The following is a 14,008-nucleotide window of genomic DNA, read 5'->3' as shown; positions in this document are numbered from 1 at the left end:
ACGATTATTCTATGATAAAACAACGTTTTTATCAAAAGTTTATGAAGAAATATTGTTACAGGTGGATTATTGTTAAAATTAATATAAGAAAATGTTGTATTTCGAAAGTTTTGGTTGTCAATAGTTTTACTCTTGAAACAAGTAATTAACAATTAGAATATACTAATATGTTGTCAACCGTGTTCTAAAACTATTGCATTATAATCATTGAAAATAGTTTCTCTCGAGCTCGTCAAAATTTGTGGAGATCAGAAGCAACTATGGCAAAGAGAGAGTTGAAAATTCTTTCAAACATTGTTTAGAATCATTTATGAGTTGTTCTAAAAACGTTTCAGAAACGGTCAGAAAAATATTTTAAAACTCTTCCAGAAGTCATCTAGTTGTTAATTTCGCTAGTAATACTAACATCGAATCCGCCAGGAGTTCCAGTTGATCATACTCTGCGGGAGTTTCAGGAACTACGATTAAAATATATATTTAAGCTCCTTGAGGTATTTTCCAATATCTACAGGCAATTGCGAATTTGTTGGGCAAACCTCAATAAATTCTGCTTTATACATTTTAAATCACTAAGCCAATATTTAAGGCTGCAATAGATTGAAAGGTTTGAAAATTCCAAATCCTAACATAAAAGCATGTCGACTCAGTTCGAAATAGGTAAAACATTAAATAGGAGAATGCTGCGGAAAATACAAGTTAGTTTCAACGTCAAGGGTAACGAATATCTGATAAATAATATTTAACAAGCGGGTTGTTAGTAGCGGAGCAGCCGAAATTTTTATTCGCTTTGAAGCATTTCTAATTGAAAATTTGTATTGAAATGATAAACACAGAAATTCCCTGATTGTCACCAGAATTCCCTGAGAATTCCAGGATTTTTCCAGGTCGAGTAAAATTCCCTGATAATTCCAGGTTTTCCAGGTTTTTCCAGGTAGTAGACACCCTGGGCATATAGAGGAAGGCAGAAAACGGTGAGTCGGTAAGGAGAGCGTCCAACATAGCTCTGGTCCTCACAAGTTCCTACCTCATGCTTCCACGGGTCAAGCGATGACAAAGACCGCCAGCTAAGAGTTATGTGCTTCGCTGGTAGTGCAACCTGGGCATTAGTATGGGACTCGCTTGTATGGAAAAAATGAATCCTCGCTCCAGTCGACTTTTTAGATCCCATTTAGGTCTCATATGAACTGTACAAAATTTCAGCGCAATCGGTGAAACTATAATTTAGCGCAAGCGGTTCAAAGTTTTCATACGATTTACTATGGGAAAAGTTACACTTTCAAACAAAAAATCTCAGAGGTCGCCCCTTGTCTCCTTAATTCAAATAGATCAATGTTTCTTGTAAAAAAATCATTTATGAAACTTTCCTTCGAAGACCGCAAAACAATTGGATGCTTGTGGAAAAAGTTATTGATTTATTACCAATTAGTGATCCAACGAACGGCTTTTTGTTTTGTTTTATCAGCAGCACTGCTGCTGCCGTTGCTGCATGGGGTGGCGGGTGGCATCACCACCCCCAGAAACAGCAGCAGCCAAGGCAGCAGCTACAGTGCTACTAATAAAACAAAACAAAAAGCCGTTCGTTGGATCACTAATTGGTAATAAATCAATAACTTTTTCCACAAGCATCCAATTGTTTTGCGGTCTTCGAAGGAAAGTTTCATAAATGATTTTTCTACAAGAAGCATTGATCGATTCGAATTAAAGAGACAAGCGGCGGCCTCTGGGATTTTTTATCGGAAAGTGTAACTTTTCCCATAGTAAATCCTATGAAAACTTTGAACCGCTTGCGCTAAATTATAGTTTCACCGATTGCGCTGAAATTTTGCACAGTTCATATGGGACCTAAATGGAATCAAAAAAGTCGACTGGAGCGAGAATTTAATGTTTGTCCCATACTACTGTTGTTCTTCGGACTTCAGCTAGATTGGGGAGGTACGTCCCAAGCGTCTGTTCACCAAGGAGGTGCGGCTCAAACAGCGTCTGTTCTGGCATCCAGCCGCTGAGTATGAAATGCTCCTCCACCGGAAGTTATACCTAAGATGGCAGCCCCACCACGGTGGATAGGGGCTGTTCATAAACCACGTAGACCAAAATTTGGCCATCTCAGACCCCCCCCCCCTCCCCCCTCGTAGACTTTTGTCCATACAACAATTTTGAAATTTGTATGGAGCGTAGACTTTGGCCAGACCCCCCCCCCTCCCCCCCAAAAAGTCTACGTGGTTTATGAACGGCCCCAAGGGGTCCTTGGGCCAACAACCTACTGTTCTCGAATTCCAGGAATCTCTCTACCTGGTGTTCTTTGAATACGAAAAAGAATTCGACCGTCGCAGGGAGCTCTCAGGCCTCATTGAAACACAGTACAGGGCGTTTTCGTGCAGAGCACTGCACAACGGTGGCTTGTCCGATCTCATTCGGGTTGTTGCTGGAGTGGGTCAAGAATGTATCCTATCACCGCTACTGTTCCTTTATTGTAATGGATGAGATCCTGGTAGGTGCGATTGATCGTGAACCAAATCGTGCGTTGCTGTTACCATGGAGCACCTAGATGACTTCGAACTGGCTGATTACGTTGCTCTCTTAGCTTAACGGCGCTCTGATATGCAGAGTAAGCTCGATGATCTTGCCAATCGCTCCTCGGCGGCAGGTCTTACCATCAACGTCATTGGATATAAACATGGTCAACTCTTCCAGCTTTACGGTAGCTGGACAAGCAGTGGAGAATGTTGAGTGCTTTCAATTTCTTGGTAGTCAAATGGCGGCACCAAGATCGACATAGGTGCACGAATGAAGAAGGCGAGGGCTGCTTAACGCGAGTTTAACCCTTTAACTCTCATGGTGTATGTAGAGCACCATCACTTTTTGGCGAATCCGACCTAAACCAATTCACTTGAACATGTTATAAAAGCGTTTGGGGAAAGATTATAAGCTTATTAAAGTACTCATACACTCTTATTATTGGTTCAATAGTGAAACTATTGATAAACAATCAAAAACTTTTTTTACGGTTTCGAAGTGATTTCTAACAACTTTTGTTTGAGCACTTTTTATTCAAAGCATTTATTAGCATTCAAAACTTTGAAAGAAGTCGTGGTCGGGAAGGGGTTAAGAAATGTATAGGAAAACATCCAGGTTAGTCGACGCACCAAAATTTGTATTTTCATCTCGAACGTGAAATCTGTGCTGCTGTACGCCAATGAAACTTGGTGTGTATCATTGGCGAACACTCAACGGATCTTCACCAATACATGCCTGCGGTACATAATTCGTATACTATAGTCAAGAAAATGATGGCGGGCAATAGGGCACGTTTGCTGTAGTACTAGATTTGTAGTAATGAGCTGAATTTTAGTATGGTGAGAAGGTCAATTCTCCGTTTCAGCAATGAAATAGTGTAAAAAGTGTGGGTATTATGCACGTATATGACATCCCTATTCCCACCCAATAGGTCACTGCACGCCGCGGTTGCTAGGGAAAATTCTTTTAAGTCCTTGACGTTTCGTGGCCTTGTTGTTTACGATTTGGACTTAGAAAAATTTTGCTGGTTTTACTGAGGTGCACCCAGGTGGGCAGGGTGGCTTTGATTGAAATTATCAACGCGTGGTTCGTGGGTGGCGGAATGCGCGCGTTCGGGCTCCTACTTGCAAGATTATGAAACCTGACTTGACTACAGTTATGAAGTTCAGCAATTTGTAAGGCATGATTAGCTGATGTCAGGATGAATCATTGACCACATGGTCACCACTGGCCACTCCGGGAACTTCCGGGATGACCCGAAACAACCTGGAGAACCGGTGATAGGGGTCAATTACGTTTATTTAGCAAAACATGATGAAAAACACCACGGCTCTTTTTTTATGATTTTTCGTCAATTCACTTGTGACTGCATAGCAATACTGGCCATGGTTCCCATGTGCCACTTCCGAAACTTCCGGGATGCCCTGAAGAACCGACATTAGAGGATAATCATATTCTAACAGAAAAATGTGTCATGCGACGGATCTTCCTTCATGAATTTTCATAGATATGTTTGAGGTTGTATCGATGCTAGACATGGCCCCCATTATTGGCCACTTCTGGAACATCCAGGTACCCCGACGGAAACGACAACAAAAGCTAATTACGATCATACAACAAAACATGTAATGTGACCATCATGATTTTTAATTCCTATGTATGTGGTCGTATCAAAAGTGGCCACACTCTTGGTTGACCATTTCTGAAACTTTCTAGGGCGCCCTGAGGGAACCGATGGCCAGAATCAATTTGGTTCATTCAGCGACGGTTTCATCATGTTTTTCGAGAATATGCTTGTGGTTACTGCTAAAACTTAGAGAATGCCCTCAAGAGACTGATGGCATATTGAACAAACGCGTTCATATGACAAAATGTGGTGTGTAACGCATCTTGGCTAGGTCCAGATAAATATCTGACAGGATAAAATAATGCCTGATGGAACTTCCGAAGGATTCCCTGGCGTAATTCCTGGAGGAATCCCTTTCAAAACGTTTGAAGGCATCCTCAACGGAATTTCTTGAGAAACGTCCGTCTGGGAATTCCTCCGGGTTCTCCTCCTCCAATTCCTCCAGGAGTTTCTCTAAGAGTTCATCCTAAATTTTTTCCTTGAGTAAGTATGAGAGTTTCTTCCAAAATTTCTCCGGGAATTTCTTCTGTAATTCCGCACAAAGTCCTTCCTGGAACTCCTCTGGGAGTTTCTTCTTAAGTTCCTCTGGAATTCCCCCGGCAGTCCCTTTTAAATTACACCAGGAGTTTCACGTAGAATTTCACTGTGAGTTTGTCATAATTTCCCCCGAGAGTTTATGCTGAAATTCTTCCACAGGCAGTTTCTCATGAAATTCCTCCGGGAATTTCCCCAGGAATTCCTACGGAAGATGCTTGTAGAATTTCTTTAGTTCATTCTAGAATATCTCTGGAAGTTCCTTCTGAAATTCCTCCGAGAGTTCATCCTGGAATTCTTCCGGGAGTTCACTCTGAAGTTCACGCGGAAACTCCAACGGTAGTTCGACCTAGAATTTATCTGTGAGTTCGCCATAGTATTCCTTCAGAGTACCATCCGGGAGTTTCCTCCTAGAATTCCTCTTGAAATTCCTCATGGAACTTCCTGGATCCCAAAAATGCTTCAGGAGTTTATCACAGAATTGCTCGGATGTTCCTCTTGAAAAACGTCCGGGAGTTCCTTCAGGAAATCTTCCGGAAGTTCCTCTGGAAGTTCGTCCAGCAATTTCTCCTAAAGTTGTTTCTGGAATTCTTTCTGGAAATTCTTCTGGAATCCTTCTAGGAGTATCTCTGGAGTTAATCTGAGAATTCCTCCCAAAATTCCTCCTTTCTTACCGAAATTTCTCTGAAGGGTCACTTTGAAACACCTTCTGAAATTCCCACAGGAGTTGCTCGTGAAATTTCTCATTAAATTTCACAGGGGACTCTACTTTTATTTCTTAGGGGGGTTTGCCTTAGAATATCTCTAGGAGTTTCTCCTAAAACTCTGGGATTTCCTATTGAAATTCCTTCTGGAGTTCCTCCTCCTCTGAGAGTTCACGCTGGAGCCCCTACGAGAGTTCATCCTGAAATCCTCCGTTAGTAAGTCATAGTATTACTTCGGATTCTCCACTTGAATACTCTCCACGAGTATCCTCCTGGTACCTCTATGAGAGTTCCTCGTAGATCCTGGAATTCCTCTATGAGTTCGTTATATTATGTCTTTGGATGTTCCTCTTGAATACCCTCCTGGAATTCCTTCGAGAGTTCCTCATGAAATGTTACCAGGAGTCCCTTCTGAAATTTCTCTAGGAATTCCTTCTGGCAGATCCTCCTGGAAATCATCAGATAGTTCCTCCCAGAATTCCTGCGGAAATCCTTTCGGTAGTTCCTCCTGAAACTACTTCGTGAGTTCATCCTAGAATTTCACAGGGAGTTTCTCATGATATTCCTGCGAGAGTTCATGCTGGAATTTCTTCGGAAGTTCCTTCTTGAGTTTCTTAGGTTATTTTTTTGAAATTCCTTCAGGATTTCCTCGAGGAATTCCTGCGGAAGCTGCTCGTGGAATTTCTCCTAGAAAGTCAACGGAAGTTTCTCCTGAAATTCCCACGGGAGTTTGACCTGGAATTTCCGTAGAAGTTCCCCTGGGATTTCCTCCCAAAATTCCTATGGCGATTTCTCCTAGAATTCCTTCGGTAGTCCTGTAATACCATCGAGAGTTCATAAGAGTATTTCTTCAAATGTTCCTCTGATTGTTCGGATCCTGGTGGCCGCTCTAGCTACACCAAAGTTAAGGAACTTCTGGGAGATTCCCTGGTCTTGTTCCTGTTGAAATCCCTATCAAAAGTCGTTAAAAATAATTTGTGGCGCTAGTGATTTCTGACAGATGCTGTGCCAGTTATTTTTCCAGAAGCTCCACCATGTATCATTCCATGAGTTTCGTAAAGGATTGTGCGTAGTGTTTCACCAGGGATTTTTCTGAAGATTCACTAGTAATTTATCTTGAATTCCACCACTAACTGCTTCAGAAGTTCAGCTAGAAGTTCTTCCAGAAATTTCTCCAACAGTTCCGGAGGGTATTCTTCGTGGTGTTTATCAGGGATTTTTCCTGGAAATCCATCAGGGATTGCTCTTAGAGTGCTGCTTCATTCCCCCAACAGCGGGGGTAAAAAGAAGAGTACTGCAGGTGATTACTGCTACAATTCCTCTCAAAATTTCTTTAGGAATTCCGCCATCCAGGAACTCCGCTAAGAAATTCATACAGGAACTCCGCTAAGGACTCCTCTAAAATTTACGGAAATTACTGCTCTTGAATTCCATCTGGGTTTTTTTTTAAAGAGATTCATCTAGGAGTTCCGCAAGGGCAATGCACTGCATCTGGATTATCTCTGCCAGATATTTATTCAACAATTCCAACAGAGATTTCCTCAATATATTAGTCAGAGATTCCTCAAACATTTTGCCAGACGTTTCTCAAGAAATTCCGTTGAGGATGCCTTCAAACATTTTGAAAGGGATTCCTCCAGGAATTACGCCAGGGAATCCTCCGGAAGTTCCATCAGGCATTTCAAAGGAATGAAGGAATTTCAAAAGGATAACCTAAGAAACTCAAGAAGGAACTCCCGAAGAAATTCCAGCATAAACTCTCGCAGGAATATCATGAGAAACTCCCTGTGAAATTCTAGTATGAACTCACGAAGTAGTTTCAGGAGGAACTACCGAAAGGATTTCCGCAGGAATTCTAGGAGGAACTATCTGATGATTTCCAGGAGGATCTGCCAGAAGGAATTCCAAGAGAAATTTCAGAAGGGACTCCTGGTAACATTTCATGAGGAACTCTCGAAGGAATTCCAGGAGGGTATTCAAGAGGAACATCCGAAGACATAATATAACGAACTCATAGAGGAATTCCAGGATCTACGAGGAACTCTCATAGAGGTACCAGGAGGATACTCGTGGAGAGTATTCAAGTGGAGAATCCGAAGTAATACTATGACTTACTAACGGAGGATTTCAGGATGAACTCTCGTAGGGGCTCCAGCGTGAACTCTCAGAGGAGGAGGAACTCCAGAAGGAATTTCAATAGGAAGTCCCAGAGTTTTAGGAGAAACTCCTAGAGATATTCTAAGGCAAACCCCCCTAAGAAATAAAAGTAGAGTCCCCTGTGAAATTTAATGAGAAATTTCACGAGCAACTCCTGTGGGAATTTCAGAAGGTGTTTCAAAGTGACCCTTCAGAGAAATTTCGGTAAGAAAGGAGGAATTTTGGGAGGAATTCTCAGATTAACTCCAGAGATACTCCTAGAAGGATTCCAGAAGAATTTCCAGAAAGAATTCCAGAAACAACTTTAGGAGAAATTGCTGGACGAACTTCCAGAGGAACTTCCGGAAGATTTCCTGAAGGAACTCCCGGACGTTTTTCAAGAGGAACATCCGAGCAATTCTGTGATAAACTCCTGAAGCATTTTTGGGATCCAGGAAGTTCCATGAGGAATTTCAAGAGGAATTCTAGGAGGAAACTCCCGGATGGTACTCTGAAGGAATACTATGGCGAACTCACAGATAAATTCTAGGTCGAACTACCGTTGGAGTTTCCGCGTGAACTTCAGAGTGAACTCCCGGAAGAATTCCAGGATGAACTCTCGGAGGAATTTCAGAAGGAACTTCCAGAGATATTCTAGAATGAACTAAAGAAATTCTACAAGCATCTTCCGTAGGAATTCCTGGGGAAATTCCCGGAGGAATTTCATGAGAAACTGCCTGTGGAAGAATTTCAGCATAAACTCTCGGGGGAAATTATGACAAACTCACAGTGAAATTCTACGTGAAACTCCTGGTGTAATTTAAAAGGGACTGCCGGGGGAATTCCAGAGGAACTTAAGAAGAAACTCCCAGAGGAGTTCCAGGAAGGACTTTGTGCGGAATTACAGAAGAAATTCCCGGAGAAATTTTGGAAGAAACTCTCATACTTACTCAAGGAAAAAATTTAGGATGAACTCTTAGAGAAACTCCTGGAGGAATTGGAGGAGGAGAACCCGGAGGAATTCCCAGACGGACGTTTCTCAAGAAATTCCGTTGAGGATGCCTTCAAACGTTTTGAAAGGGATTCCTCCAGGAATTACGCCAGGGAATCCTTCGGAAGTTCCATCAGGCATTATTTTATCCTGTCAGATATTTATCTGGACCTAGCCAAGATGCGTTACACACCACATTTTGTCATATGAACGCGTTTGTTCAATATGCCATCAGTCTCTTGAGGGCATTCTCTAAGTTTTAGGTTACTGCTAAAGCATATTCTCGAAAAACATGATGAAACCGTCGCTGAATGAACCAAATTGATTCTGGCCATCGGTTCCCTCAGGGCGCCCTAGAAAGTTTCAGAAATGGTCAACCAAGAGTGTGGCCACTTTTGATACGACCACATACATAGGAATTAAAAATCATGATGGTCACATTACATGTTTTGTTGTATGATCGTAATTAGCTTTTGTTGTCGTTTCCGTCGGGGTACCTGGATGTTCCAGAAGTGGCCAATAATGGGGGCCATGTCTAGCATCGATACAACCTCAAACATATCTATGAAAATTCATGAAGGAAGATCCGTCGCATGACACATTTTTCTGTTAGAATATGATTATCCTCTAATGTCGGTTCTTCAGGGCATCCCGGAAGTTTCGGAAGTGGCACATGGGAACCATGGCCAGTATTGCTATGCAGTCACAAGTGAATTGACGAAAAATCATAAAAAAAGAGCCGTGGTGTTTTTCATCATGTTTTGCTAAATAAACGTAATTGACCCCTATCACCGGTTCTCCAGGTTGTTTCGGGTCATCCCGGAAGTTCCCGGAGTGGCCAGTGGTGACCATGTGGTCAATGATTCATCCTGACATCAGCTAATCATGCCTTACAAATTGCTGAACTTCATAACTGTAGTCAAGTCAGGTTTCATAATCTTGCAAGTAGGAGCCCGAACGCGCGCATTCCGCCACCCACGAACCACGCGTTGATAATTTCAATCAAAGCCACCCTGCCCACCTGGGTGCACCTCAGTAAAACCAGCAAAATTTTTCTAAGTCCAAATCGTAAACAACAAGGCCACGAAACGTCAAGGACTTAGAAAAATTTTCCCTAGCAACCGCGGCGTGCAGTGCCCTATAGGATTGTTTGCAGCCAACATCAATTGGGTTCCCCCATTGACAATGCATTTGAGTTCCCTAAACATTGGTACAAGATGCGGGAATCGAAAACGTGACGTCATCGCACCATGGTGGTATTATGATTCCTTGCCTAATTTGATGCTGTTTGAGCAAAATTTTGGATAACTATGTTGTTTATGTTGCAAGAAATGGAGAAAACAACAACACTGTTGCCCAAAGTTTTGCTCAAACAGCATCAAATTAGGCAAGGAATCATAATACCCACGCTTTTTGTACTATTTCATTGCAGAAATGGAGAATTGACCATACTGAAATTCAGCTCATTACTACAAATCTAGTACTTCACCGATCTGTCCTATTGCCATGGATGGAGATCTTTCATTTCGGCTCTCTGCACCAGCGTGGGTGCTCAACACTAAAAGTTACGTAGTAAATAACTTACTTCAGGATAAGGAATATTTTTCTTTCATTCTCCTTTTTTTAAATATAGACTGTAAAAGTTCGGTTGTTGATAGCAGTTTTATTTTTTTTGTTTTTTTTTCTTTCACATCTTTTGATCTAAAATCTTTTCTAAACATATTTCTCACAATAACAAATATCAGGTACAGTGATTTCATCTGTTTTCACACATCACTTATTTTCGCTTCGGTCGTTTTCCTTGTTTGATTTTATTCCTTAAACTTCTATTTGAAATTATAGGAAATAGATTTAGAACTAATTTTTTCAATTCAGTGTCTCGGTTTTTTTTTTTAATTTTATATCTCACAAATCAAAGCCAATCAAAACTGCTATCCCGGGCACAAGAAGTAATCTGATCGAAGATGGATTGATTTGTATGGAAATGTCTCACCTACTAGTAGTAAAGGCTTGTTAACTGTTGTTTTGAGCAAATTTGGACGCATACCTGAAATCTCTGAGCGATCCTTGTCGCTACGCGGAAATTTTGACACTAGAAAATCGTACGTGTAAGGCAAACGGTGAGAGAGGATTTCTTTTGAAATGTGAAAACTTGGCTTTGATTTGTGATGAATCTCCGTACATTTTCCAAAATGAGGCAACGGTTTGTGGTCTGATCGTCGGACTGGTACGTACCCCGTTTGGAATATTTTCTATTCTGGCATTAATCTTCCTTAGTTCGTGTAAATAACAGGTACTATGAAGTAATTGTTTTCTCTTCGCCGGTCTAACTCTCTTACTTGCACATTAATTTCAATGTTGAAAATAGAATTTATTATTCAAAACAAGACAAATGCTTCTACAATGATGAATCTTTAAAAACAAGGACTATTTTTAATTCTCAGTAAGTGAAAGTTGTCTAAAAAAACTGTACCTTTTGTAGAATCTTTTAGTACGAAACAGTGGCAGTCAATGCATTCAAATACTGAAAATACAAATGTAGATTGCACTTCAATGGAAAAAAATCATCAGCAAAATTCTAAGTCAAACAGTACAATAAAGAAAGTGACTTGTATTTTCCTATAATTTGTTTTATTGATAGAGATCACAATTGTTTTGCCTGGATTTACCATTGTTTCAGATATTTAATATTCGATTGCTTCGTTATACGCTTGCTGCACAAACGACCCACCCTGTAAATGTTGAGACTTTCGCAACTTGGAAAGTCAAGAATCTTCCTTCTACCTGCAATTCAAATTTACGTACCGGAGATTCTGATGCGCCGATGCTATTGAAACGCTGCTGGTAAGCTTATACGTAAATTCAAATTGCACGTTCCATTATGTTGACAATCGCTAGTATTTTTATTTCGCCAATTTCATCAGTGCTAATTCTACTAGGAATAATTCAGAAAACGATTTATCACATCTGGAGTCGGGCTTATTTTCCCGTTTTTTTATCAAATGTTGTTCCAAAATGCCACCAATTGAGTATCGCTTGAAAGGGAAAAGATGTTGACACTAATATTCCCTTCAAGGCTCAGAAAAGAACACATAGTTTAAAAAAACTGCTGACTTTGGTGTTGCGATTTTGATTCACAATTTTCGAGGTTTAATAACCCTGATAGATTTCTGGTACGTTCATAGTTAACCGTGTTCAACTCTTAACAAATTCTCAACACCCGAGTCAATTGTTTGTTTTTCTTGGGTGTAATTTCGTTTAGGATTAAACTTATGATATTATTAACCCAAGTGCTGCCGCTTGAATATGTTGGATGGTGAGATGCGGTCAACAGCTTCTGATTTTTTTTTAAAGTACACTGGATAGCGGAAACTTTGCTGTTTTAGAAATTCCATTCAGTCCAAATATGAAGCAGAATGAGAGCACCCGCAGATCGTATGTTATTGTAATCCTGTGTACTAGTGTCCTAGCGAAGAATCAATTCTTCTTAAACGAAGAACCGACTCCTCAATTCTTAACCTATAAGTTGTTTGTCGAAACAGCGCGACGGCAACTGATCTGGAACATGACAAGCATAATCATTCAAAATCGGTGATGGTATTTTGATTTCCAGTTCAGTTGATGTCGTATATGCCATTTCTGCAGTAAATAATGAAATGAAACCGGAAATCATCCGTACGAAAGCGATATAAATTTTCCTTTTGAACATCAGTATCTACAGCTGGAAAAAGCATTTCAAACTTCCAAGTGAGTTGGAAATGGTCTTTTCTGCTTTAGAATTTTTAAAAAAGAAATATATAAATACCTCATAAACGTTACGTGGATGCGAGTTTGGAAACGATGATAAACAATATGCTATTGATTCATAATTTTTTAATGTTTTGATTGAATTGTAGAGGAAAAAGTACCGGCGGAAGAAAGCACATCTTGGACTTGGTTCTGTTGAACATAGCGACATTTCAATAGATTTAGAACAGGTTTAGCTTCTTCTTGTGTTCTAGTGTCCAATGAGCGGCTCCTCCATCGTGAGTACAGAACCAAATTGAACGTTTCAAAAACAGTATCTTCTTGAACTTCTACAATTCATTTTTTGACGGAAATGATAAACGAAACGAAAAAAAAAAATACAAAAAGGGACTATAAATGAATTTGACGATGCATTTGAGATGAGTACGAAGACAGTAAATTTAGCCCGTTTTACAGTGGACTGCGCGATTGCGTGAAACTTTCTTCACAAACCCGAGACTAACTTTGATCCACTAAGAACAGTGAACTGTTGTTTACCATTAGCATCAGCTCCACAGTCAGTGTAAGATTGCACATTGATCTGCCGTTGTTGTATGTTGTTTGTGTATTTTCCTTTTCGAATTCTTCACTATTTAAAAAAAAAAACTTGCTTCTTACCGATCAACGTATCTGCTCTCCGTCTCTTAAGTTTGTAAAGCGCTGCTTCTGTATACTCTCTCTCGCTTGGTTTCGCAGTAGTTGAGTGCCGTTGTTTTTGATGGATGTATTGCAGTAATACACTAGATGAAAAGCAGCGGATGATAACGTGGCACATGCGGCCATGCTGGGCTCCAGGAACTCTTTTTACTTGTTTTCATCCACGGCTACATCGATTATGGTCGCGTCCAACTGGTTGTTCCAATTTTCCTATTTACATAAGCTTCCAGCTCGGTAATCTGAATGGCAAGGGCTGTGCCTACGTTACGCACCCGCCTGAAGTGTTTCCTGCTTTCTCTTGCTAGTTTCGTCTACCATTTATTGGGATACAAAAGTGCTGAAGTTATTCCTACTGCTTGTTTTTCCCAATATACACAGCGACAATGATGATAGTTTGATTCCACGCGATTTTTTCCTCCTAGCACACGCCCATTCACGCACTTCGGTCATTCCTCGGATTCGCTCAGCAGTCACTTCCATCCCAATACGCCTCATCCGCACGATAGTATAGTAGTTTAAGTTTGTGGATATTTTGTTTGAATTCATCGGCATCTTTCTTCTTCCATAAGAACGCTTCTTAAAAAGTTTTCCTTCCGTTTAACAAAAAAGTGTAATAATTTGAAGACTCCATTTCTCTGTTGTGGTTGTGTCTGTAGCTTTGAAGTACATCGACGTCGGGCAGGTGATCCTTTTCTTATTGGTTTACTTTTTCTATGTTCTCATGTATCAACTGCAGGGTCAGCCTATGGCTGAACAATTGTCGGTCGGGTGCAGATTCCAAGGGACTTGTCCCAGCGGCCCTCGGACGATGTACTACATACTACTGCCTACTACTAGTGGGGGCTAATGATGGCGCTTATTTGCTAATGTTCTGTTCCTCCTGTGTGCTGTTTTGATCCTCTGGTCGAGGCACGTAAAGGGCGGGATCAATCACCTTGGGGATTGGCTTGATTTCGGTGCCCAACTCTTTCTCGATGCGGTGAAGATCGAATCGATCTTCGTAGGTGATCAGATTAATGGCAATACCTGAAAAAGGAGAAAGATAACAGTTTATAACTA

At 40.8% G+C, this 14,008-nt stretch overlaps 1 protein-coding gene and 1 long non-coding RNA gene across 5 annotated transcripts in view; one reads left to right on the top strand and one right to left on the bottom strand.

Annotated features, from left to right (window-relative positions):
* The first annotated feature begins 2,382 nt into the window (after positions 1-2,382).
* On the top strand, positions 2,383-11,706 carry LOC134287645 (uncharacterized). The gene is made up of 2 exons (XR_009997428.1): positions 2,383-3,445; positions 9,651-11,706. It is a non-coding gene; the product is annotated as an uncharacterized LOC134287645 (long non-coding RNA).
* LOC109433584 (ATP-dependent RNA helicase me31b) overlaps positions 10,150-14,008 on the bottom strand; it is a 29,257-nt gene continuing 25,398 nt past the window's right edge. For all 4 annotated transcript variants that reach the window (XM_062850003.1, XM_062850002.1, XM_062850001.1 and 1 more), the window contains one exon: positions 10,150-13,975. In XM_062850003.1, the coding sequence (XP_062705987.1) occupies positions 13,806-13,975 (170 nt within the window). In that variant the 3' untranslated portion in view covers positions 10,150-13,805. The remainder of the gene's footprint in view (positions 13,976-14,008) is intronic.

The sequence above is a fragment of the Aedes albopictus genome, chromosome 2 (assembly GCF_035046485.1).
Source record: "Aedes albopictus strain Foshan chromosome 2, AalbF5, whole genome shotgun sequence".
Classification (NCBI taxonomy): domain Eukaryota; kingdom Metazoa; phylum Arthropoda; class Insecta; order Diptera; family Culicidae; genus Aedes; species Aedes albopictus.
This window is presented reverse-complemented; position numbering and strand designations above follow the sequence as displayed.